Genomic DNA, 27,521 nt, shown 5'->3' on the forward strand with positions numbered 1-27,521 from the left:
TATGTCACCGCTGAGGCCAGTGATTGAACGCTTTGTTTGATACTCAGCCTCCCGCTGTCGCTTGCAAATTTGCGTGTCTGATGCGGTTGGTAGTTCTTATGATTGTCACTTTAACCTGGTCATACACAAGCCAATTGTTGGCAGATCCCACAGAATATCTAATGTCTATTGTGATACCACAAATGTCCCCTGACTTCTGCCGTCATGGGTAAAAATGTATTCCCAACTTGTTTTCCTCAGGAGATAAGAGATACTACATGTTCCTGCTATCCACTTCCTTCTCTCCCTATGGATCATGCATGCCTAGCTGCTCTGAGCATGCATGTTTATGAGTGAGTCGGAGGACATAGTTGTTGACTGAATGCTTGGCTCTCTAAAGTATACGGTCAGCTTAAGGCCTCATGCCCACTTCAGTTATTTTCGTCAGGGTGCTATCTGTTTTTTTAACGGATAGCACCCTGACACATTCATTTCTATGGGGGCCATGAACATTTCCGTTGTTTTAACGGAACCGTGTGGCCGTTCTGTCAAAAATAGGACCGGTCCTACTCCTGTCCGTTTTTGATGGAACAGTCTCGGTTTTTACATTGATTTGGTCCATGATACAATGGACTGCACAGGGAAGCCATCTGTGTGCGGTCCGTGTTTCACGGATCCATCATTAACGGCCGTATGACGGCCAACGGAGGTGTGCATGAGGCCTTAGAATAACCGTCTCTTTAATAGTCTACTCTTCAAATACTACTTGGTACTAAAATGTATGTTTGAATCGGCCAGCAGTTTGGAACCCTCAAAACTGCTGACATCTCTATATGGAGGAGGGCAGTGTATAACTATACATGTTGTCGGTCATGGTACATGACCGAGAAATCGACTTTTAGTGCCACTGTTGCAAGTTCCACTCTCTGCTCTGAATGACCGCTCTAGCGCCCAGTCAGGAGACCGCTAGAACCCTCCCACATAGGGGAGTGGCTGATAGCGTTCAGCAAGGAGTAACATCGATGGGCTGCCTCCATGGCACTTGTGATGGTGCCGCCAGGGGTATTAAACGTTGTTTTCTCAATTATACAACTTGCATGACTGACACAACAGGTATAATTACGCTGCACTCCCCTCTATATAGTACTGTCAGCAGTTTTGCTAAAAGCACACAGACGTTCCATATGTGTTTGTGCATTGCATTTTTACAAAAAATTTAATTTTTTTCATTTTTATATATATATATATGTGTGTATTCTTTTTTGTAGAGTCGTTCAATAGTCCTCCTACACTTGCTTCAAGATTATCCGCAAAGAAACAAGCCTCTTTTGTGGCAGATGATGATGATTTTCAGACTGATAGAAAACGAAGCCGCGCTTCTCCCATTGAGCAGCAGGTAATAAACATACCACTCACGGAGGAGTATATATTAAAATCCTTATTTTTTTTTTCCCTGATCGCTTGCGGTTTAGTCAGGTCACCACACACCTCATCTGTCATATTAAGTTACTGCTCCCAGTTACAAATGGCTTCATTATTGCTGTGCACATTGATGTGTCCGAGAGACTGATGACTTTGTGTTTGACAATGGGTGGTGAATTACTAGTCTAGAACGTAATTGTTACTCCCTTAACCGCTATTTTGCCAAAGTTCAATTAAAGTAAAAAATTACAATTACAGTGTTTCACAATGACTTCTAGTGAAACAAACATTTCCCACTGTCACTTTTTTCATGACATAAATAATTGTTAGTGTACACTTATAATATAATGTGTGTTAATTTAAAACTACAAAAGAAAAAGTACATGTTGGGCAAGCTGAAGCTGTACCCATTTATCCCTTTCGCTGCCAGAACAATTTTTCATTCTTTTGACACAAATAAAACCTGAATTATAAAATACAATAATCATATTATACCCCGATACCCATATGTTTTCTGAAAGTCGACACCTGACACATTGAGATAATGCCACTCAGCACTATACGCTCAGGGCGCCTTAATGCAATTTTGCGTCATGATGTAACGTTGTGTAAAAAATGAATAAAAATTCATGTTTGTATGTAATGGTCTGACCCAAACAGAGCTTGAGAGACACAACTCCTCCTAAAAATAAAACCGTTCAAACATGCCACTTTTGCCTATCTCCACATATATTCACATAATCACCGGATCTAAACAGCGCTAAAAATCTCCAGGATACCGATGCCAGAAAACATCTAAGTCATAAAGTCGACAAATGTCCTAACTTGGTGCAGAGGGGAATGAGATCAATAACTGCTTTTCTTCTCACTCCTTTAGTAGAAAATAAAAATGTAATAGTCAGAGAGCACATAACCCCTTACAAATCAGGGAGACTATAGCGTGAAGAAACGTTACGCACACGCACACGCACACGCACACGCACACGCACACACACACACACACACACACACACACACCTGCTTAAAGCTACAATGAAGGGGTTTTCTAGGATTAGAAAAATACGGCTGTTTTCTTCCAAAAACCGTAACACGCAAAAACTGTGCCACACTCTATTGAAGTTAATGGGGTTAAGCTGCAATATCACACATAACCTGTGGACCGTTGTGGTTCTGTTTTTGGCAGAAAGCAGCCATGTTTTTCTAATACAGGACAACCCCTTTAATAAATGAATATGGTGCAGGGCTAGCTCAGAAGCAGCATTTTACAATATATATTGTAATCGATTGTCTTCCCTCCTGATATTGCAGCACAGGCTTGCTCATGTCTTCTCTGAAAATGGTTAATAAAATAGAAAAACCCCCCAAAAAACGTACACAGCGCAGTCCCAATTAGCTCTACGACACCTGTTATATTATTGAAGAGCTGTGCTGGAGCCTAGGAAACCGCACGGTTTGTCATCTTTTCTTCACTTTGAGTGTCCTGCAGCACAGACATGAACGGGTCCATGGGATGTCAAAAGACTTGAGGAAAAGCAGCTACAGAGATATATTTTACAAAGCGATAAATCTGAATCAGTCCTGCGCCATATTCATTTATTAATGTAACCCGTTACTCATTTCCATTTAGTGAATGCTGTATTTCTGGAGTAATGTTGGTAACTGATATTTACTGTGAATTCGGTGGGTGAAACACAGTTGCAACCAGCGTGGTATGTGCATATTTTAGAAATTGTTCAAGCGGGGCGTAACTGTTGCAGATATTTAGTCTTATAAAATTATTTTCACACTCTGGAAAAATTTCGAGTGGATTGGGCATGCTGCAGACACGCCACTCTGTATTTTAAACACTCCCGAGTAGGAAGCAGGTAATTTAATAAGAGGGACACGTTATGAGCTGGCATAGATCTGTGCTAGAATTTTAGCCAATTTCTTTCATAAATTATAGTAAATTTGTTGGGGTGGGTGGCCCCTCCCTTTCTGATAAGTTCCGCCCACTTTTAAGAAAGCGCCACTTTTAAGAAAGGGCACGGAAGTCGAATTTTTTTAAATGTTTTTTTAGATTGGAAGGTTCTATTTTTTTTGTTACACACCACGCCTTTGAAAATAATTTATTTTCATGCATGATCATGGTGAGGACACAAAAAAAAAAACGGGATTACTTAAGTTTATATGTCACCAATTAGAAATTTGGCAAGTGAGAGAGTATTTCTATTTATTGATGAGTTTTCTTGTATTGTAGACACGAAAGCGCCGCTGTTTTGAAAAAGGCGTACAGTTTATCGATGAAAATGATAACAATATGGCCACAAGTGGTTGCAAACAAAAACCTGCCATTCAATATGCTCTTGAGGACTCCACAGCATCTATTTCAAAGCAGGTTAGTAGCAACTAAGGGCCTGTTCACATCAGCGTTGCCCTTCCATTGAGGGGTTCCGTCAGAGGTTTCAGTCGACTGCGCTATTGATTCCATCAAAAACAATGGAACCCTGTCACAACGGTGACAAACGGAAACCGTTTCCATCACCATTAAGATCAATGGTAAGGGAAACGGAAGCTAAGGTTTCAGTTTGACTTTCCGTTGAGGGGTTAACCCGACAGAAACCTCAGACGGAACCCCTCAACGGAAGGGTAACGCTGATGTGAACACAGCCTTACTGACACTTAGTGAAAAGGGAAATATGAATATGACAACTTATAAACCGTATGATAGTTTCCATGACTTTTGCAGTGACTGCTATGCTGGGAAATTATGACATTGCCAAGTTCATGGACCAATAAGGCTGGGTTCACGCACAGTTTTTTTCAGGCGAAAAATCTGCCTCAAAATTCCGTTTGGAATTTTGAGGCAGATTTTACTCTGCCTGCACGCCGATTTTTGTGGCGTTTTTCGCCCACGGCCATTGAGCGCCACGGGCAAAAAACGCAGCTAAATATGCTTTTTCTGCCTCCCATCGATGTCAATGGGAGGTCAGAGACGTAAACGCCCGAAGATAGGGCATGTCCCTTCTTTTTCTCGCGAGACGGTTTTTCAGATCTCGGGGAAAAAATACCTCCGCCTCCCATTGAAATCAATAGGAGGCATTTTCGGCTGTTTTTTTTAATGTGTTTTCCGACGCGGTTTCCGGTTACCTGAGCAGGACATGCAAAGGGAACCAAGTCCGCTAATAGTCACTGCCCTATACTTCTTCTAACTGACCAAACTGGAGGGTCTGTTGGTAGGAATTTCTGAATGATTCATTTTGGATACACAGAATTTTTTATTTTTTTTACATGGGCAAAAATTGCTTAAAACTGGGCATTCTGTTGTTCATAAAAGTTTACCACTTTATTTGAGCTAATATTGCATTTTTCCTTTTTTAGCTTGAAAGTATGAATACAGGAATGTTTCTCTCTTACTCCTCTCTCTATTTTTATTCTAGAATTGCTTTCAGTAAGTAGTTAAAAAATATATTCATATCTGTCTCCAGTATGGAATGGAATTGAGCACTTTGAAGAAAGTGGCTGAATAGTTTGCATGATGGCACAAGAGGGTGCTGTAGGCCGTGTTATGTTAGATCTCAGGGACAGAACGAATTACCAGTAGAAAGGCTTCAGCCGTCATTGCATTGACACTGGATGTTTAAGGCCCTGTTATTATGATATATAACTTGCACGTATAAGAAAATAATTAGTTAATATTTTAATTTCCTATTGAGGTCTTACAGCTCTGTAAATATTATTTCCATGAGTAAAGAAACATTTCTTCCCTCCCACGTTTTGCGAATGCTATACATTTTAGTCTCAACATAAGTTCCCAAAATCGATACAATCTCATGTGTTTCTTCCAGCCCCTTTAGGGCAGAGCACAATATATTCTATTGCAGTGAAAGGGTTAAAATACGTGAGCAACTTTTAATCTCATCGGCTATTCAGATTTACAAATCCTTTATGTGGCAGGTGGCAGCGTTTACGTTAACAAGGGATTCCCTGTGCATTTTGACTCCTATATTTGTGCAGGTTTTTGGGTGTACGTACCGTTTCACTCTAAACTGGAAGCGTAGGACTACGTGTAAGCCGCAGCCAAACTGGTTTTCATTTTTATATTGGTTATTTTGGAAAATAATACTGAGCTTAATGTGTTGACACAGTTTTAATTGGCGAGCATGAAGTGTGAGTAAATGTTACCATGTTGTGTATAGTTGGCAGTGAAGTCATCTCTCAGTAGGGTAATAAAAAAGTGGTGAAAATGTCCTAAGAATGTGAACACTAATTACTGTAACCACCGAACGGCTTTTAACAGGCGTGGGAGGCGGGGGTGGTTAGTACAGCACTATATACGTTTGGTACGTACAGATTGAACAGACCATTCTATTTTTTCACTATTCAATTTTGTGTAAAAATAAGATCTTCAGCCACCAGGAGGAAGCTTCTCAAAATCCTTCATGGCAAGAGCAGGCCAGTAGTATTAGATCTGGACACCGGTGGTGGAACGATAATCTGTTCTTCTTGTCGTACACCATTACAAATATGTATTGCAGACCGAAGGCAAGAATGAAGACCCCCCCCCCCCCTTCTATATTTTGTAACATTATTGCCTTTCCGTCCAGGGTGGTCAAACTCCCTTTTTCTACTTCTCTATCCATTTAATAAGGTAGTGTTGTGTCTATTTTTATATACCCGTTATATACTGGTTTTATGCTGTAGTCGGCCAGTTAATCAATACAAATCTGTGAAGACATTTAAAACCGTGTTTTTTGTTCCTTCACGTAAATCTGATCGAGCATATGTTATACTCTAGATGTTAGCTGGAGGTTACATAGAAATGTTTTTAATCCTTCACAAATTAAATTGGTATATGATAGGATTTGGCCCGCTGTAGACCCATCCCTGGCATTAGCGAGTTGATTGGCAAAATGTGTCATTTAATATGATAATCCTAGTATTCTGACATCCTACCTTTTGGGAGTTTAAATACAGAGCGCATGATGGGGCTAAGAATAAAGTTGTTTTATACAGGTGATGCAACACTAGGGGTCACTTTATCGTTTTATTAATATTTTTTGCACATACAGCACATTTAAAAAAAATTTTGTCCAATTTTTTATTAAAAAAACAAAACTGTATACAATTTTCAAGTATACTTCTCCTTTTAAGTTCCACTCTTGTTTAGCTTTATTAGAAACTGCATCACAATACACAGTATTAACTGTGCCTAACTTTAAGGCCACATTCATATGTAGCATGTTTATTGTAGATTCTGTAGTGAAAATCCACAAAAATCTACGGTATGATAAATGTGATGTTTTACAAAACCCTACTCACATGCTGCAAAGAAATCCTTGCTGATTTAAAAATCATGCTGCAGATTTTAAATTGGTGTTTTGCATCGTATTTTCATGCAAATGATGACATCCATAGCCAAATCCACATGTAACATAATTTCTACTGCAAGTGGAATCTGGAATACCTTGAAGGGAACTTGTCATTCACATTATGCTTTCCGAACTATCAATAGCTTAGTGGACTACGCTATTGATTCCGTCAAAACTACGGAACCCCTGCACAATGGAGACAAACTAAAACCATTGGCACCGGATCCATCACCATTGAAACCAGTGGTGATGGAAACGGAAACCTATGGAGAGTCCCGTTCCGATGGAAAGCTCAGACGGAACATCGGAACGGGACCCTAGCGCAGGTGTGAACAAAGCCTTCGCAGGAAACCTATGATCTTGCTGTCCGCATATATATATATATATATAGATCACTGATAACTGTAATCTAATGGTAACAGACCTCAAAGGCAGCACATAAATGACAGGGCTATTGGCACAGGCGTTACTAATTTAATATTTCCAGCATATGGTAGTTCGTCCACAAAGCCTAAAATTTAAACTATTGGATCTTAGGGAATATTGATTTGAAAAGGTCTATTTAAGAGCTCTTTGACTTCCAACCAATATTTCTGTTACTTGTATTGATCCCTACGAAACATTGCATTGACACAATTGGACTTATCCAGTAATACAATTCTGTAGCAAAAGTCAGGCGTTTATTTAGATCTATGTAGTATGTATGAATTTTTAAGAAGCTGTTTTATGTGTTAGCGGTCTGGTAGTGTCAAATTTATAGTGACAATTTTGAATTTGTATGCAATTTTATTTAAAAACTTTGCTTTAATGGTGTTAGTGACTGTAAATCGATGCCTGCTGTTTCTGCATTTTTGTGAGCACAGGCTATTGCAAATGTAGACATGTAGTAGTATACAAGCTGCACACCTCAACCTATGATTTTTACAAGCTATTTTTGGCAGTTACAAATGACACATTTAATGAATATTTTTTTTTATTTTTTTACCCTCAAAATTATTTTGTTGTTGAATTCTTACACTAGATAGGAATTTTATATTCTTCAGGTTGTTTACTTTCAGGAAATCTGTAAGGTGTGGGGGTGTTCTAAATTGACAATATGTTTTTTTTTTTTTACATTTGCTGATGATTTTGTTAGATTGTTCATGTAGACATAGGTATAAGTGGCATGTAGGAACTCTGCACATCTTGAGCTTTTATTATTCGGAGGTGTTGTATGACTAAGGTTCTGCTTGTCAGACTTTTAGCCACACATTTTTTTCCCGTTTTCATTTTGAAGCAAAGTTGCATGAAGAAGCCCATGGTTGTAAAATGCTGGGTGGCAATTTAACAATGTGCAGGTGTCTACTTTTAGCAAATATATGGGTATAGGGATATAATGTTTGTTTCAGGTTTTATTTGTGTATGTCAGGTTTATGAAAATTCTCCCGCACTTGCCAGCGAAAGGGTTAAAGGAGATCTACTAGAAGAAATATTAAAAAGACCCTTTAGTGTACATAAAAGTAACTCTTCTACTTTAATGCCCTTATGAGAGCACACTTCTAGTTGTGTTTTCTGATCATTCACCCATGTCATAGGGACAATGTGTGGGGAACTATGAATAGTAGAACTGCAGGTTTCAGGCTTGCAACTTCATCCTGATAACAATGGAATTCATCCTGAGTTCTATCCTGAATATTTTGTGTAGGCCCAGGCCCAAGAGAGAGAAGTAAGTCTCCTATTGTACAGGTATAATGATTAGTATAGGGACCCATCTGAATGAGGTTGCCTTGTTGTGGTAGATGGGCCCTCATAACTCTTCAAAATATGCACTAAGAACCTTTAGAAGTATAGTAAATATAGCAGTAATGCAATCTAAAATAATACAAATATTAAATGTTTACAATAGATATATCTTAGTGTACCGGGGGGCTGCTCTGTTTTTGTTTTGTTTTTTTTTTGCTATGGAAAGAAGTCAGATCATAAAAAAAAAACTAAGGCCTCATGCACACGACCGTAAAAACTCCCGTTATTACGGGTCGTAATTACGACCCGTAATAACGGGCTCATAGACTTCTTTTGGCGACGGGTGCCTTCCCGTTTTCTCACGGGAAGGTGCCCGTGCCGTTGAAAAAGATAGAACATGTCCTATTTCAGGCCGTAATAACGGCACGGACAGTCCATAGAAGTTTTTGGAGCTCTCGTAATGACGGGTGGCTACATGTGTGCACCCGTCATTACGGCAGCGTTGCTAGGCGACTTCAGTAAATAGTCACTGTCCAGGGAGCTGAAAGAGTTAACTGATCGGCAGTAACTCTTTCAGCACCCTGGACAGTGACTACCGATCAGTATAAACCTGTAAAAAATAAAAATAAAAGACTTTCATACTTACCGACAACTTCCTGCTTCTCCAGTCCGGTCTCCCGCCCGTTGCCTTGGTGACGCGTCCCTCTCGACATCCGGCCCGACGTCCTGGATGACGTTTCAGGCCATGTGACCGCTGCAGCCAATCACAGGTCAATCACAGGCTGCAGCGGTCACATGGACTGCCGCGTCATCCAGGGATGTCGGGCTGGATGTGAAGAGAGGGACGCGTCACCAAGACAACGGCCGGGTAAGTATGAATTTCTTTAACTTTTATTACAGAAAAGGCTGTCCCTTCTCTCTATCCTGCACTAATAGAGAGAAGGGGCTGCCGATTAGTGCAGTGCTATTTTGCTGCCAAAAACGTGCTCGTAAATACGGGTGGAATACGTGTGACACCGGACCCATATTTACGGGCACGTGTTCGTAAATACTGGTGCAAAACGGGTGGAATACGTGTGACACCGGACCCGTATTTACGGGTGGGAAAATATACGGTCGTGTGCATGAGGCCTAACTCGGTAGCATGCTGCTGAACAGATGGTCTTTCTAGTGGCCTAGAATTCTTAGCCGTTACTCTTCCCAAATCTGTATTTGACGCATCCCTACGTTCATGTGTCCCATTGACAAAAGGAGAAGGTAAAAGATGAGTTTAAGAGCATAAGTTATTTGGAAGTAGAGGAATAATTTTTTTCACAGTGTAAATGACTTCACCTCATGCTGTCCCGTGATGACTTGCTCAGTGATGCTAGATCGCATTTAGCAGATACTATATTTATATACATCATTTAAAAGTATGCTAAAAGGCCACAGATGTCACCTTTCTAGTACTCACTATCAGCATTTCTTTGTCCAGTTCTTGAAACGGAGTAAGGCGACTGCTGCTTTTCAATGATGAAGCAAGAATCTTTGTTTTTATTTTGTTTTTGTTCTTCAATTCAGATACATGTATGAAAGGCTTTTACCTGCTTTTTTCCTGGTTCCTCAATACATATTAAAATGTATTGTGTACTGGGCTACTAGCCAGAATGGTCTACTACATGTGACACCTTTTAGAATCCTCATCCGTGTGCAGTAGTAGTTCTGAACTACCTCCTGAATGGTAGGTGGGTGAGTGGCTGATTATCAGTTGTCCCACCTGTATCTCCTACTTTGTTCATAATCTGTTCCGATTATTTATCAGAATATATCTTTACCGTGCCTGCACATGTAATGGCTACGCTGCGGTAGCATGCCATGCTTTCAGGAAACCGCACAATAACTACCATGGCTCGGCTGCATCGTGAACAGGGTGCCCTTTATGAAATCGGTGCTCAGTTTTTCTGTTAAAGAGATCCATATCCCTTGCTCTCCTTCATGCACTCGTCATAAAGTTAGATCATAAAACTGTCCTTATACAGTCACCACTAGGGGGAGCTTACTGCATACAGATTTATTTTATAATTCAAGAGATCTATATAAATCAGTCTTCAGTAGTGATGGCGGAAGGTAGCCAATATTTATATGAATGAGTTCTGCGACTGTGAAGGGAAGCCGGGAATTTGAAGCTGTATATCTGAAAAATAGAGCTCCAACCCCTATAAAGATATAGTATGAAATTAATCAGCATAGAATTTTGTACATAAAAATGAAATGATGTTTAAAGTTGGAAGTACACTGTAAATGTTTATTACATTTTGTTTTCCCTCTTCTTGTTTGATGTGTTGTGATAGTGGTTCTTACACAGAATAGGGAAATAAAGCGATTTAGCGGTTTTGTTTACACTGCCCTAATCTGTTTATAAAATGTTTAATAAAAAAAATCACAACAATGAATAAAACCTGCCTAATCAAATTTAATCCATTTTACTTGAATTTCACAGTCTGGTGTACACCGTCTTGGCTATAATGCAAGACTGAAAGATAAAATACCTTATCGTTTTCATATCCTGTTTAGAAACACTGTCTTCAAGGAAACTATCCGTGCTAACAAATTGACATTTTCTTGCCAGTAATCCCTTTTTACAGTGCAGCCAACAGAAAATTAGTTGGCAAACGCTTGAGTTTTTTGACCAAGCACATTCCAGATTTTATTTGAAAGAAATGATGGAGCATTAAGTGTACATAGAAGATACGGGGATGGGGATAAGTCTTCTAATTATTTATGGCTGCAGCTTTCTCTTCTGTTGTTTTTATGGCTGAGCTAGTGCCAGTATTGCAGTGAAAATGGGTTTAGTACCAACTATATAGACAAAAAAAACAAAACATTTTCAATATTATTCAGACCATACACTTTTCTGGGCAAGTTTCCAGCGAGAGCCATTATATATAACTTCCAATATCAATTTAATAATGCTGCCTTGTCCATATATAAGCATTGAAAGTTGGAGATGAAAATAAATAAATATATATAATTCTTTACCTAAAATAAACTAAAATGCTCTGCAAGGCCCCATGCACACGACCAGAATTTTGATCCGCAATTACGGATCCGTAATAGTGGATCAAAGTACCGATCCATTAATTTATATTGCCCACGGACACCTTCCCGCATATTTACAGGAAGGTGGGTGCCCAGGCCGTATAAAGCAGCCGCAAAAAAATAGGACATGTCCTGTTTTAATTTTTTTTATTTTGTGGACTGTGCTCCTATACTTCTCAATGGGAGCACGGCCCGCAAATGCAGATAACTGTCCGCGGCCATCAGTGCCTGTAATCACGGACCGTGATTACGGCTACAGCCGTGTGCAGGGGGCCTAAACATTTGTAGCATTTTTTTTTAAGTTAATGTATGATTGAATGGATCGGTATTAGGTTTATATTGTGTGTTAGAGGCACACATGAGCCACTGTCAGCCGAGCCATTGGTCCAGCTGACTGACTGATTCAGCTTACAGTGGCGTTATGCAAGTACTATGTATAGTGGATACATAAAAGCTCCAGTTCTAAAATTTTTTAAAATAAATCTATATTACATACACCCACATTAACTCTGTCTGTTCACACTCCCGACACTTCGGTAAAGTTTGTGTGGAACATAAAGGGAATGTGTTGTGAGTGTTTTTTGTTTTTTTTTAATTGAACAGTTAGTGTAAAAATGATTAAACATTGTTCTAATTTTTTACTTTTTTTCACTAGTCAGGAAATATTATAAATTAGATTCTAATTTATAACACTTCCCAGTGCTGGTCACTAGATGGAGCAATTCCCAAAATTGCAGCATTGCATGTGGTAAAGCAACCACATTGCTTTATGCTGCAAAATTTGGGAAAACTCACTCGCTCTAGTGAGCTCTCAGAATCCCCCCCTCCTTTATCCTGGCTAGTGCCGGGAGAAACGAGGGGATTAATCGGTCAAACCTCCTACACTGTGTGTCGCCATTTTTTGAGCTAACACACAGTGTAGTAGGTTAACATACACTAGTAAACACAGTAAAACACGAACATACATAGAAATAACTTACCTGCTCCAGTCGCCGCTGCTCCCTCCGGTCAGTCCGCTCCGTCTGCTGCTCCAAGTGCACAAGTCCGGAAGCCGTGACCGGAAGTAGTAATCTTACTGTCCGGCCGCGACTTCCGGTCTACAGGAAAATGGCGCCGGGCGGCGCTCAGTTCAACTTGGACTACTTCCCACACAGTCGGCGTACAGCATAGTGAATGGAACGGGCCCCGTTCGCATTCACTATGGGACTGTAGCTGCCGTATTCCATGTCTGTATGTGTCATTAATCGACACATACAGAAATGGAAAAAAAAATGGCAGCCCCCATAGGGAAGAAAAAGTTCAAAAATAAAAAAAAGTAAAACACAAACACACAAATAAATATAAAAGTTTTTAATAAAACACTAAAATCAAACTGATGTAAAAAATTATTTTTTCGTGACACTGTTCCTTTAATGACCGCACAGCGTGATCTGGCGAGATCACGCTTCGCTGTGTGAGTAAGTCTCAAAAAAGCTTTACCGAAGCGGCGGGAATGTGAATAGACATCGCGTCCTGGCTGGAGGCAATATCTATTCACTCTCAAGACACTTCAGTAAAGTTAATGTGGGTGTATGTGACAGCACAGCGTGATCTCACGAGATCACGCTGTGCTGAGTACAAATGGACATGAATGAGGAGCAGTGTATGACGGTGATTGGTCACTGATTGGTCAGCGTCATGCACTTCTCTGTACAACGCCCACTTGGTCAAAAGTAAAAACACGCCCAGTTGTCTATTAAGACACAAATTAGCATAAATATAAAATTGCTCATAACTTGCTTAAAAATTTATTTTTTCAAAATAAAAACCACTGTTCTCTACGTTACAGCGCCGATCAGAGTATGTAGGAGATAGGGCACTTATAATGTGGTGACAGAGCCTCTTTAATGTATTATAAATGGCAAAATTCTGATAGTAGTGGTTGGCACAGTTACCGTACAGCGCTGGGTTCCTGGTTTCAAATCTGACAAAAGAAAACATGAATTCCTCAAAATTCTACAGTTTTCTCCCACACTCCAAAAAACATACCGACACATTTATTGGCTTCCTATGTAATTGGTACCGGTGTGTATCCATATCCAAGATAGGGAAGCGGACAAGGACTGATGTAAAAGGTGAACATTTCTGTACAGCGCTGCTGAATATGTTGTCGCTCCATAAGCAACAGGAAATAAAAAATTCAGTCTCCCTGCGGCTTCCTATCAATATATTAAGAAACTGCTTTTTATGCATGATATATAAGAAAAGGTTAATCTACAGTAAATCTACACTTTAATGTTAAAGAGAATCTGTCACTAGTTTATTAATGCCTTATCTCCTAACTAATCTAATAGGCGCGATGATGCTAATAACTAGTGTGGTTTTAAAAAAAAATGAAATGTTTTGTTATTTGCAAGATAACGTCCATTTTTCTAAATATGCTAATTTCGCTATACTTGCCAAATAGGAGGTTACTCTTTATTTTCACTCTGGGCGGTGTAATGTTTTCGCTATGACATTGACCAATCAGCATACAGCTTCTCCCCCTTCCCTGCCCAGCAACACAGCCTGATTATATAGTATACAGCTCCATTCCCAACTGGTGATACCTCTGGTTGTTTCACAGCTAGAACATACGATCCTGGGGCCATATGAAGACTGTTCTAGGTGGTCCACAGCCGGAGATATGGCTATTTGAAGTGATCCCCCTTCCCTCCAGCCTCAGTCTCTCACACTGTGTGAAGCAGTTTCATGCTGATAGGACAGCGTCAGAGGCTGTGAGGTAGCTCCACATCAGGAGAATCGCTGCTGTTGACGCCCACTGGTCTAGTTTTGCCTCCTTTACATATGTAGAAAAAAAGCTCAAAACTTTTAAAATCATAAACGTTTTGGACACAATTTTTGCTAGAATTATCAGTGTGACAGTGCCTATTAGATTAGTTCGGAGATAGGGCATTACTAAACCAGTGACAGAGCCTCTTTAAACAGAGCTGGCACGTTGGGGTTTTGCACTTATGAGTGGTATCACAGCTGTATGTTTGTATATCCCTTTCCAGAGATCCATGCACCAGGTCAGTGTCTGTAAGACTGTAATGTAACTAAATGTGTTTCCTTTGTCTCTTCAAATGGGTAGGCCCTTGTTTTCCAAGTTCTTTGACCTTCCTTTCCCATCTGCATTGATGGTTTCTGAATGAGCCACTTGGTGTCCCAGCACTCCCTGTGTTTACAATGTGTGAGCCCTTTCTGCTTCTTGACCAGTAGGCCATAATAAGTAACGGGCTTACTGTTTGTGTAGGTTTTGGATGGGAAACGATGCCCCCCCCCCCCCCCCCCAACAGCACACTCTTCAGACTAATTCTGTCATGGCCATGACTTGGAGAAACTGGGACAGCAATGTTAAGGAATCCCCCTTTACACCAGCTAAGAAAGTAAACAGTAAATGGAGAGTAGTGTAACAAACACTTGTGGTATCAAGAAACCGGCTGTGAAAAGGATCTGTCTTAATGTGCTAGCCCACTGCAGTTTAACATATTGCTTACAACCCGCACAATAGGGTTTGAGTGACTTGAGTTACACATTCCAGGAGACTGGCAGTCTGTTACAATCAGAGCCCCAACTTTATACCAGGCTAATTTACAGAGATGGGATGAAGAAAGTTACGGATTTGTATTACACACTCTCACCTGACACCGTATCCGATCTCTATCCTGCTGATTGACATCTTGAATAAGTTCTTTGAAGCGAGTTCCAGCTTAATTAAAACGTTTGCTTGGCTAGCAGTGATCTGTAAAAGCCTATGATAAATATTGAATCGGGTTCACCTGCTGGTTACTGTGAGTGGATAAACAGCTGCTTTGTGTGGGACTATAGCTGGGGAGTGCTACCCTCTGTTAAGAGTTGGAGTAGTTGAGAAGCCTTCGCCATGTCACTTCTCATATCCCAGCACGGTGCCCTCGTGTGAGATTTCACACAGCAGGGTATTCAGACTTGCAACACTGAGATGGCTTTGTGACAATATTATTTTGTAGATGATGATAGGCCCTTTATTCATCTTATCTATCTTCTACCTTTCATGACTGATCAAAGGTTTTCTGTTAATTGATTTTACTTAATGTGTCATTGTTTTTCTGGTCAGCTCCCTTTTTGACGTTTTAATAATAGGTTGTAGATGATACCATAGGACTCCAGTTATTACCTTCACATCAGCTTAGATCACTGGACTGTTAACAGTTCTTTAGGAGCTGTATGGGACATTCAATCTAGAAATAGGTTTTAAACATTAGAAAGACTTGCCTGTTTGCAAAAAGACAGACTCGGATTATTAAAAATGCATAAAATACTGCACTAAATATGGTCACGAAGTATGGATGGTTTTGTCTGCGTTTTTACCCATTTTGTGTCAATATTGTTTCTGTATTTTGCTTGTTGACTCGTTCTTTACGCCATATTTTGTTTTTATAGTCATCCATGTTTTCCTGCATGTTCAAGAATGGGTATAAAATGGGGGGCGTGGCTTGGCGCGCAACGGGAGCAGTCGCATGACTTGAGAGCTCCGCTGTGGTTCCGTGCTATACTGATCCTGTGACTATCCTGATCGTTCCTTACCTTCATTATTACGTCCCGGAGATCCAGGCAGCAGTCGGGTGGTAAGAGTGGAGTTATGGGCCCCACGAGAGGTCAATCGGCCGCGGAAAAGCTACAGAGTTATGCCCGGGAAGAAATCAAAGATGGCGGCCGTGCTTCCCTGCAGCAGCGCTCAAAGGGCAGTGAGACGCCTGGCGGGTCGACTTCTTCCTCAGCGGTGGTGGAGGAGACAGAACCGGAACCTACTCCGACAGAGGTGATGAACAAACTCCTGGCAGCCATATCAGCATGCAAGACCTCGCTGACTGGTAAGATGGAGGAGGTGAAAATTGATATAGGCCTCATAAGGCAAGATATGCAGACCCTGAGAGAAAGAGTGACACATGTGGAGGACAGAGTGTCTGGGGTGGAAGACAGGATGGCGGCCATGCCTCGTGCGATTGCAGATCTGGAATCCATGACGGAGTTATTAAAACAAAAAAATGATGATCTGGAAAATAGGCTGCGTCGGAATAATATCCGGATAATAGGAATGCCTGAGAAATCGGAGGGCCAAGATCCGGGCGAATTCATATCTAAGTGGTTGAAAGAGATAATGCCAGATGCACCTTACTCGCAGGCCTTTGCAGTAGAAAGGGCGCACAGAGTGCCGGCAAGACCGCCTCCACCTGGGGCTCCTCCGAGGCCGATGTTGGCCAGGTTGCTTAATTGTAACGACAGGGACATGATCCTGCGTCAAGCCCGCCGACTGCAAGGTATTAAATATAATGGCGTTGCTATATCCATATTCCCGGACTTCTCGGCTGATCTGCAAAAGCGCAGAGCTACGTTTATGGCGGTGAAAAGGCGGCTGAGGGATCTCAATATCCCATATTCTATGGCGTATCCTGCAAGGCTGCGGGTAGTGGATAACGACCGTTCTATCTTTTTTAACTCTCCGCTGGAAGCCGACGACTGGGTGAGAGGGAGGAGATCGCCCCGCCGCGTGTGACCCCTTTGGAGGGGGAGGTTGGAAAGTGCTGGAAGTTAAGATGATGCTGGAGTTTCTTCTGCGCCTGATGCAGGCTAAAAGGTTTCTTTTGCTGGTTGATCTCCTGTGTTTAAGGAGGGATTCCAATGTTATGGTACACCCAATTTGAAGTCTTATTCGGCGGGTGAATGGTTCCGGAGGCCCTGGAAGAGGGGCATTCTTCTCCGCCCCATTTCATTTGAATGGACTGTCGGGACTTTCATTCTGTTACCATTCGGTTCATGGAGCTTGGCCTATAGTGGGAAGGAGTGATCCGGCCGAAGTATGAAGGGGCCCCAGTTGAAGGACTGCAGGAGAGATCCGGGTATATGCGCAGGACGCATATTACGTTTAAATATTGCTGATATATTGTTTAAACTGCTGCTGGATTTATTATCCTCCTGGACGAAGTTATGGAAAGGGCTTAAAATGTATTATGGTGTTTGAAGGTGTAGATAGGGAAGGATACGTTAATGCTGCCTAATAGCACGGGGCCTTCCCCGTTACTCTTTGGTGCCACGAGGAGGGCATGATTCGGCAATGGCCTATGTGTCATCGCGCATTGTCGATACAATTTACTGTTTATATGTTAGTTCTGTCGTCTATGTTTTTAATGCCGTATTTAGGCGAAATTATACTCATTTATGAATACAAATGTCTAAAAAGTCATAAAGTACACAGAAGGTGGGGAAAGGTCACTAGGGAAAGTATATGGTTAATATGCAGGAGTCGGGAGCCATCTTCCCTCCGAGGCAAACATAGTTTCCGGCCTCATTAATGGCGTCTATATCGATTGTGTCTTGGAATGTCCGGGGGCTGGGTACCCCGAGGAAAAGGGCAGCCATTTTTGCATGTATCCGTAAATTTAATCCCTCTATAATATGTCTGCAAGAGACGCATTTAATCCCAGACAAGGCGAGATTATTGCGTAGACCCTGGATCCAATGGTCCTCACACTCTTTCCATACGTCCTACTCCAGGGGGGTATCGGTATTAATCCACAAATCTCTGAGGTGGGAGGCGGTTAAGGTTAAAGTGGATAAGGAAGGTAGATATGTGTTTATACATGCTTACATCGACACTATACCATTTGTATTGTTGGGCCTATATGTTCCTCCTCCGGCAAATATACGAATTTTACATGAGGCTGCCGCATTTGCTGCCGCTTACCCACAAGCTACGGTACTGGGCATGGGGGACCTTAACATGGTCATGGATCCCAAATGCGATAGATTTAGAGGTGTGATGGATGGTGGGGATGCATCGGTGTCTCCAACAGAGTTGAATTTGCTATTCCAAGAAATGGGTTGGTTAGATATATTTAGGTGCAAACATCCGAATGTAAAGGTGTACTCATGTCATTCTATCGGTAGGAATTCCTTGTCTCGTATAGATTATATCTTTGGGAACGCTCTAATGGTCCCGATGGTAACGGATGTGTCTTATGAAGTAAGGGGAGTGTCAGATCACTCTCCGATGGTTGCACGTTTCATTCACCCAGGGCCTGGGAGGACTGGTAGCTGGAAAATTCATCCATTCTGGCTTACCCTGATAGGGCCGCAGGATCGCATACCAGATCAACTGGAGGTTTTTCAGGATACTAATAACTCGTGTGATAATCTTAATATTTTATGGGATACCCTGAAGGCCTACCTTAGAGGCTGTTTGAGATCTACAATCTCCTACATAAAAAGGGAAGCGGCAAAGGAAGAGGGTCAGTTGGCACAGCAATGTGAAACATTGGAGCGCGAGTATATAGGAAACCCATCTGAAGTGAATAAACATGCATGGCTGACGATGGGCCGCAAATACTTATTATTACTACAAGAAAAAGCGGATAGGAAATTGTTTTTTGCTCGGCAGACCTATTTTGAATTGGGAAACCAATCAAGTAAATTGCTAGCTCATTTAATACACCACAGTTCTCAGAGCTCAGCAATATTAAAGGTTAAAGACAGTCAAGGCCGTGAGCTGACCGATACCCCTAGTATAGCGGCTCGATTCACTCAATTCTATAGGGACCTATATTCCTCACAGCCTACGTATGATTGGTCCGAGTGTGTATCATACTTGGAGGACTTGGAATTCCCGCAGTTAGATGAGGCAGGCAGGGATATGTTAGAACTCGATATCACGGAAGATGAGGTTACGCAGGCATTAAGGGATATGTCAAAGGGTAAGGCATCGGGTCCAGACGGGATACCATTGGAGGTGTATCTTCGTTACTCTGACCAGCTCACTCCCCCATTATGCTCTATGTATTCTTATGCCCGGAGGGAGGGGAAACTACCGGACAGTTTCTATGATGCCACAATTGTAGTGTTACTAAAACCTGACAAAGACCCTAGTGAATGTAGTTCTTACCGCCCTATTTCATTACTGAATCTAGACTACAAGATACTTGCAAAGGTACTGGCAAATAGATTGAACAAGGTGATATTACAACTCATTCATTCGGATCAGGCAGGGTTTATGCCGGGGAGATCCACATCTGATAATATACGCAAGGTTCAAATTTTGACTCAAATAGGAGAGGCACTAAAGGAGGACTGGGCAATGGCATCTCTTGATGCGGCCAAGGCCTTCGATTCTGTTGAATGGGCGTATCTGTTTGAAGTATTACAGAGGTTTGGTTTTGGTCCGATATTCATCAAATGGGTAAAAATCTTGTATAAGGATCCAAGGGCACAAATTTTGATTAATGGTATAATGTCCCCTTATTTTCACCTCCGTAGAGGTACCAGGCAGGGGTGCCCTCTCTCCCCGCTTTTGTTTGCAATAGCTATTGAGCCTTTAGCGATACGTGTAAGAACGCACTCAGAATATAGGGGAATAGTGGTGGGAGCACGAGAAGAGAGGATTAGTTTGTACGCCGATGATGTGATATTGTATATGTCATACCCGAGAGACAACTTGGGGCTAGCTATTGAAATCCTGAATCAATTCGGTAGATTTTCTGGCCTACATGTTAATTGGAACAAATCATTTTTCATGCCCTTGAAGGAAGTGGGGTGGGCGGAAGCTGAGCACGGCCTGCAGGTAGTGTCGTCCTTTAAATATCTGGGTATTATCATAAACAGAGATCATAGGTATGACCGAACCACCAACATACTGCCTCTGTTAGACTATATCAGGCTCAAATTCAAGGTGTGGGGGGCACTTCCACTGGCAGTGACGGGTCGTGTAAATTTAATTAAAATGGTTATTCTCCCAAAATGTCTGTATGTTCTGGAGCACGCAGCCATACCGGTATATAAGGCCTTTTTTAAAACCCTACATGCATTATTCCCGGCTTTTATATGGGGATCCAATAGATCCAAACTTAGTTTGGCTACTCTGCAGAGACCCAAACAGGAGGGGGGATTGGCACTACCGGATTTGTTTATGTACTATCTAGCTGGGCAGTTGAGATATTTACAGCTATGGACTGGGTCGGACCCGTTACCAATGAGGGAACAGCACCTCGCTACATATTTGCATCTAGTGCACCTTTGGCCAGTGCTAGAAAGCTCCCCGGGAACTTATAAAAGAATGCTCCCAATCCACAAGGCGGCCGTGCAGGCATGGACGGTGGCCAAACAAATTTATGCATATACGGATGTACAAGTGGACATGCCATTATGGGATAACCCCCTTCTTTCACATCTAATGGAGGGGCAGGCCCCCTCATTTTGGGATGGATTTGAGGTACATAGAATTGGGGATGTGTATAAGGATAATGTCCTTAAATCCTTTGCGCAAATGCAAGAGGACTTCCAAATTCCTAGGGAAAGTTTTTATAGATATCTGCAGCTGCGACATGCTCTCGCAAGTCAATACCCTAGGTCAGATCAAGAATTCTCACGATTCCCTTTGATTGGAGTTTTTAAATCGCAGGGCCCCCGGGGGCTGATCTCTGCGGTCTACACGGCCCTTATACATGCTAAACTGGCCAATGTCAAATTACCGGTAAAAGATAAATGGGAGAGCCTGATACCTGATCTGACAGAGGAGGAATGGGAGGATATACTTTCATCTCCTGTGTCTGTGTCACCGGCGGCAAATAACAAAATGATCCAATTAGCTATAGTTCATCAGAGTTATCTCACGCCGGTGAGATTGCATAGAATGGGCAGATATCCTAGCACTGAATGTCACAGGTGCCGTTTTCCCAGATCTGATTTCTGGCACATGATTTGGGATTGTCCAGTGGTGGCCTCCTTTTGGGGGGAGGTGTTGAAAGTGGTTGAGGAAGTGGTGAAGCAGCCGATCCCCTTTTCACCTAAGATCTGTCTATTTGGGGTGCTGCCTGAAGATCAATGGCCATTTCACATGCGTATTTTATTGCGCGAAGTGTTGTTTATGGCAAGGAAGACCATCGCACTTCGGTGGATGGATCAGAGACCTCCTAGGGTAACGAAATGGAAATCGCTGATCAATTCCATTATACCATATGAGCGAGTATTATATAAGAAAAGAGGGTGTGTTGGTAAATTTTATAAAATATGGCAGATTTGGTGTGATTCATCATGTACCCTGTATACTCCGAACAGATTTACAGACATGAGGGACCAGTTGATGCAGCATTGAGGAGGACGAGTGTTGCATGACTGGTTACTTATAAGATCTCTATATTTATATGGAACAAATCAAACTGGCCTGGGAAAGTATTTTGCCCGTTGGGATGTTAGTGTGTTGTCTCTGAGGGCTAACTATGTGATCTATTGGGTTATGACATGTTAAAAACCACCATAGCTACTTTGCATCTGTGTTAAATGTGTATGAATACATAAATGTGTTTATTTCCTGTCATGTACTATGGACGTTTGTATTGTACAATTCTTTCAATAAAACGAGTTTAAAAAAAAAAGAATGGGTATAAAATATGGGTCTGTTTATTCAATCTCCATTGCCTTCTATGGGGAGAATAAGTTTCTAATAATATAAACATCCACAATATCTAGCAATTCAAACGACATAAAAAATACCACCATTAAAAAAAAAAAAAAGAATAGGGCCCGATAAGTTGCTTTATTGACTAACGTTGACTCTAGAGTTAGGAGCTTTTTTAATACGGGACTGATACAGATTTACATATTCTTAGATTGAACTATATTGGTGAGTTTTTTCAAAGAAGTACAAGCCGCAGGTGCAACAAATATTCCTTTTAAAATACTAAACATGAATTAATGATCGCTCCCTCCGCTAAGAGGAATAAGAATTGTGTTTGAGGAATAGAGGAATAGACTTTTATTAGATTACTGTCTTGGACATTGGTCCGTCCTACTCCTTGCTATTGTTTTACAAATCATACAATGGCTGAATTTGCTCACAAGCCTGCATATGTCATTACAAAGTGAGTGCAGACCTTTTTTTTTATAGGACCCCTTTTGGATCTCACTCAAAAACACTGTCAATAGCTCATTCTAAACAATGCATTGAGCTGCAGGACTCGTAGTCGTAAAATGTAAATCCTCATCAGTTCTATCAAGATATGTATGATGCACATTGCCAACAAACCTGTTAGGCTGGGTTCACACGAGCACATTACGTCGGTAATGGACGGAACGTATTTCGGCCGCAAGTCCCGGACCGAACGCACTGCAGGGAGCCGGGCTCCTAGCATCATAGTTATGTACGACACCAGGAGTCCCTGCCTCGTTGCAGGACAACTGTCCCGTACTGTAATCATGTTTTCAGTACGGGACAGTAGTTCCACGGAGAGGCAGGGACTCCTAGCGTCGTACATAACTATGATGCTAGGAGCCCGGCTCCCTGCAGTGTGTTCGGTCCGGGACTTGCGGCCGAAATACGTTCCGTCCATTACCGACGTAATGTGCTCATGTGAATTCAGCCTTATTCTTTACAAGTCCATCGTGAGCTACCATTTGCCACTCTGGGTACGGTCCCATGTAACGGCGACTGAAGCAACACTCGCCACTGTAAGCGAGCGTGGTTCTGGCCGCATGCAGAGACCGTGCGTTTTTGCGGCAGGGTGTAGCTTGATTTTCGCATGATCACAATTGGTCAGAAAGTAATTCATTCTGATCTGGTCCTCAATGAAAACCTGTTAAAGTAAATTTTATTTTGTGCAATGGCTTTTTACACTAGATCCCAACAGTCCATCAGAAAGCACTCGCCACATTTGTACCCTAATATTAGACTACAGACTGTAATAGTCGGTATAAGAAGGTTTCTGGTTTGGTAAAAGTGCAGGATAGAATGATGTTTACCTGCCGTTAATGTAGAAAATAGACAAAGCATCTGCTCTTTTTCTCCATTTGGAAACCGTATTACAAGCACTGTTCAGTTCCACATTTTTACAGGGTACCATAAAATCTGCCAGCTTGATAGCTCCCCTCAGTCTTAATACAGAGACACGTTTTAAAGAAAGTCTATTGAGAACAGTTCTTATTAAAGAACCTTTTTGTTCCAGGTGGTTCCAACATGGCTAAAGTTATTTTACAGGTTCTGCTAAGGTAAACATTCCTGCTTTACTCTTCCATTTATTTGGTGGCCTGGAACTTACTTTTCTTTTATACACTCTCTCTTTGCTGTATAGAAACCGTTTTACACTTCTCCTTTTGGGAACATTTTGCAGTGTTTTATTACTTATAGTATAGAACCATTGCATTACTTCTAAATGTCAAGCGAAGGCAGAAAATGGGCATTGAAACTTATAAAGTCTGGTATTTGTTTCAAACCTAGGTATGAAAACCAAGAATAGATAAACAAAAAGACCAAATCAATGTTATAACGAGCCTTCACCTAAACACCTTTACTGACCGGGAGATATTGGATCTCATTAACTGGTACAAAGGAAGTGAGGAAGCTGCTTTATAGTATCCATCTGGTATTTCTTAAATGTAGATTAGAAAATTAATGTACAGTGCTGTGATTTTGTGGCCACAGCAGTTGTGCCCATGCGCAAGTAGGGCCCCTGCAATCGGCCGTTTGACCCATTGATCTCCGCTATGAATACTGACTTTGCATTGCTAAAGGCTGGCATCCATCTGATTGGAACGACAGAACCCCAGCTGTTGTTTGTCATAAATGTATGACATATGCTGTGGATATGCCATGTCTAAACATGGAAAACCCATTTAAGTACAAGTGAAGTAATGAATGCCAATGATTTATTTTTATTTTTTTATGTGTATATACCTTTTTAAATCCCATACTTTATACCATGGATGAAATAAAAGAAAATGATAAAGGTATTGAATTAATGTCATTGAACTAGTGATAGAGTTGCTAAGGCTACATTCACACGACGGTGAAAAATGGCTGTTTTTATAACGGCCATCACACAGCCGTTTGCAGAACAATGTAGTTCTATGGGTGTAATTACACTGTCATTTTTTTCACGGCCTGTGAATACCAGCCCTCAAAAAATAGGACGTCCTATTTTTGGCCGTTTTCACGGCCAGACGGCTCCCATAAAAATCAATGGATCAGTTTTTAACAACCATTTTTCAGGAATCAATCCTTGTAACGGCCAGTAAAAACTGATCCTGGTCGAGGACTCCCTGCACACAGCGCTACTTTGAACGCTGAGCCTGGGGAAGCCCCTGACCGCACTGTCCATATATGGACAGTAAAGTCAGGGCTTTCAACTATCTGCAATATTATCTGCATTATTATATTTTTCAAGGAAGGCATCAAGGCCCTTGAACTTATTCAAAGAATTAACCATTAACGTCCTGTGGCAGAGTGTTCCATAGTCTCACTGCTCTCAGTAAAGAAACCCTCCATGTCTGTGATGGTGGTGAAACCTTTTCTCCTCTAGACGTAGCGAATGCCCCCTTGTCCATGTTACAGGCCTAGGTGTAAAAAGATCATTAGAAAGATCTCTATACTGTCCAATTATATATTTGTACATTGAAATTAGATCGTCCCTAAGCCGTTTTTTTTTAAAACTGAATAGCCCCAAGTTTGATCATATTTCTTGGTACTGCAATCCGCCCATTGCCTTAATTACATTGGTTGCCCTTCTTTGCACCCTTGATGCAGTAGTTGACAAATTACTTCATTCTAAGAACCAATGTTATTGTATTAGTGGTCAGAAATAGAACTTGCATAGATATGAAAATAAATCAATCCAAAAAGTTAGATACCAGACGCAATTTTCTGTGTGCATTGACAACCTGGCTCCTGCATTGATCTCCTGGGTGAAAACATTATATATGGCCAGTTTACACTGGAGTAGTAAAGTCTACATGCTATGAGTAGTTAAAGATACAATGACGTGGATTTTTGTTGTATGCACATAGAGTAGTTACAGTCGGGTCCAGAAGTTTTTGGACAGTGACACAATTTTCAGCATTTAGCCTTTACACCACCACAGTGGATTTGAAACAAATATTGAATATGTTATTGAAGTGTAGACTTTCTTCTTTAAATTAAGGGGTTAAAGAAAAATATTGCAATAAATGTTTACAAATTGCAGCCATTTTTTTTTTTACATATTCCCTATATTTTCACAGGTTCAAAAGTAATTGAACAAGCTAAGAATTATCAATCAAAGGATTATTTTTTATTACTCGGATGCAAATCCTTTGCAGGCAATGACTGCCTGAAGAATGGGACCCATGGACATTACCAAATGCTGGGTTTCCTCCCTTGAGAGGCTTTTCCAAGCCTTAGTGCGGCCACCTTCAGTTGCTGCTTATTTGTGAGTTATTTTGCTTTCAGCTTTGTCTTCAGCAAGTGAAAAGCATACTCAAATGAACGGAGGTCAGATGACTGACACGGCCATTGATGAATGTTGCATTTCTATGTCTTAAAGGGAACCTGTCACCAGCATTTCACCTATTAAACCAGCAATACCTGGTGGTAGTGGGTGAAAAATCATTTCTATATAACCTATAATTGTCTTCTTAGTCGGCTCTGTAGCTTTAGTATTCAGCTTTTTACTGTTCCCACACCGTATGCTAATGAGCATAAAAGAGTCAGATCTTCGTTTGAAAAGAGTCATATCTTCATTCCTCAAGTCTTTCCGAGTTGACCCCGCCTCCCTACTTTTGATTGACAGCTCCTCGCCTCCCCCCCAGCACACAAAATCCTGCGCTTGTGCATGGATGTCCTTTTCTGGTGCGTGCGCACAAAGGGACACCGGATTATTACGATAAAAGGTGCAAAATGTTTGCAGACCGTTATTTACAGTCGGAGGAGGAGTTTAGGAAAGGGGAGAACGGCAATTAACTTTTGATAGCAGCGGCCAATGAGGGATAAGTAAAGTTCAATAGGTGAAATGCTGGTGACAGGTTCCCGTTAAGAAGCTCTTGGGTTGCTTTTGCTGCATGATTTGTGTCATACATCTGTACTGTGAAGCGCTGTCCTCTCCATTTTGCAGCATTTTTCTCAGTCAATTGTCCAATTACTTTTGAACCTGTAAAAATTGAGGGACTATGTAAAAATTGGCTGGAATTCCTAAATGGTGAGTGGGGTGGCCACTTTTTTTTTTTTTTTTTTTTTTTCCTAATGTGCTGAAAACAGCAAAAAAAAAATTCCCCTCAATGTAGCTGTATGAGACCGTGTATTTTTCATGACTAGTTTCTACAGGAATCTTTTTGGGGTTCAAGAAATGTATTGAAGGATTGTTCTATACATTTTTTGGTAGGGAATGGAAGAAAAAAGCATGTTGGCCAAAGATATTTGGGGATTTATTTTTACAGCGTTCATAATGTGGTAAAAATATGTTAATTTTATTCTATGTGTCGTTATGATTAAAACGATATCAAATTTATATAGTATTGCTGCTTTTGTACAACAAAAACGTTTTTGTTTTTTTACAAAAATTTTTTGTGTTGCTGCATAACAAGACCCATAGTATTTTTTAATTTTCGGTCAACTGAGCTGTGTGAGAGCTTGTTTTTTGGGGGATGGCTTTTAATTTTTATTGGTTTCATTTTGGGATAGAACAGCTATTCTGGCATTGTTTGTTTTTTTTTATTTTTTTTGCGGCAGGCTAAATAACGTATTAATTTTATAGTGCGAGTCATCACGGATGCGGCGATTCTGTTTTTTTTTGTGGTTTAAAGAGAATTTTTTTTCTGTACAACCACTTGTATGCCACGGCATCTAAAGGGTTAAACGGCTATATACTAGAATAAACAAAACAAAAAATCCTGGAGCAAGTATGCTCTCTGATAAGGGGATGGGTTGATATTATGAACAAAAGTCAATGTTTAATTCCCCTGGGGTCATCTGAATCCAAACAGGGACAGGAGTAGGAACACAGGTCCAATCCCCTCCTTGCATACTGCCAGCAAATCCAGCTCTGCCCCATTTCTCCTCCTCCACACAGGTTTAAGTGGGAGCTGAAAATACAGTATATGTAGCTCCCAATTGGACTAGCTAAGGCTAGATTGCAGCTAGAACCCCGATCCCACCCTTGATTTAAAGCCAAGATTCTT

General features: G+C 41.1%; 1 protein-coding gene across 1 annotated transcript in view; it reads left to right on the forward strand.

Annotated features, from left to right (window-relative positions):
* The window catches only part of BRIP1 (BRCA1 interacting DNA helicase 1), a 290,696-nt gene that overhangs the window by 35,931 nt on the left and 227,244 nt on the right, over positions 1-27,521 (forward strand). Inside the window, exons 5-6 of the mRNA XM_075852992.1 lie at positions 1,248-1,375; positions 3,641-3,778. Coding sequence (XP_075709107.1) covers positions 1,248-1,375; positions 3,641-3,778 — 266 coding nt within the window. The remainder of the gene's footprint in view (positions 1-1,247; positions 1,376-3,640; positions 3,779-27,521) is intronic.

The sequence above is a fragment of the Rhinoderma darwinii genome, chromosome 2, assembly GCF_050947455.1.
Source record: "Rhinoderma darwinii isolate aRhiDar2 chromosome 2, aRhiDar2.hap1, whole genome shotgun sequence".
NCBI lineage: Eukaryota > Metazoa > Chordata > Amphibia > Anura > Rhinodermatidae > Rhinoderma > Rhinoderma darwinii.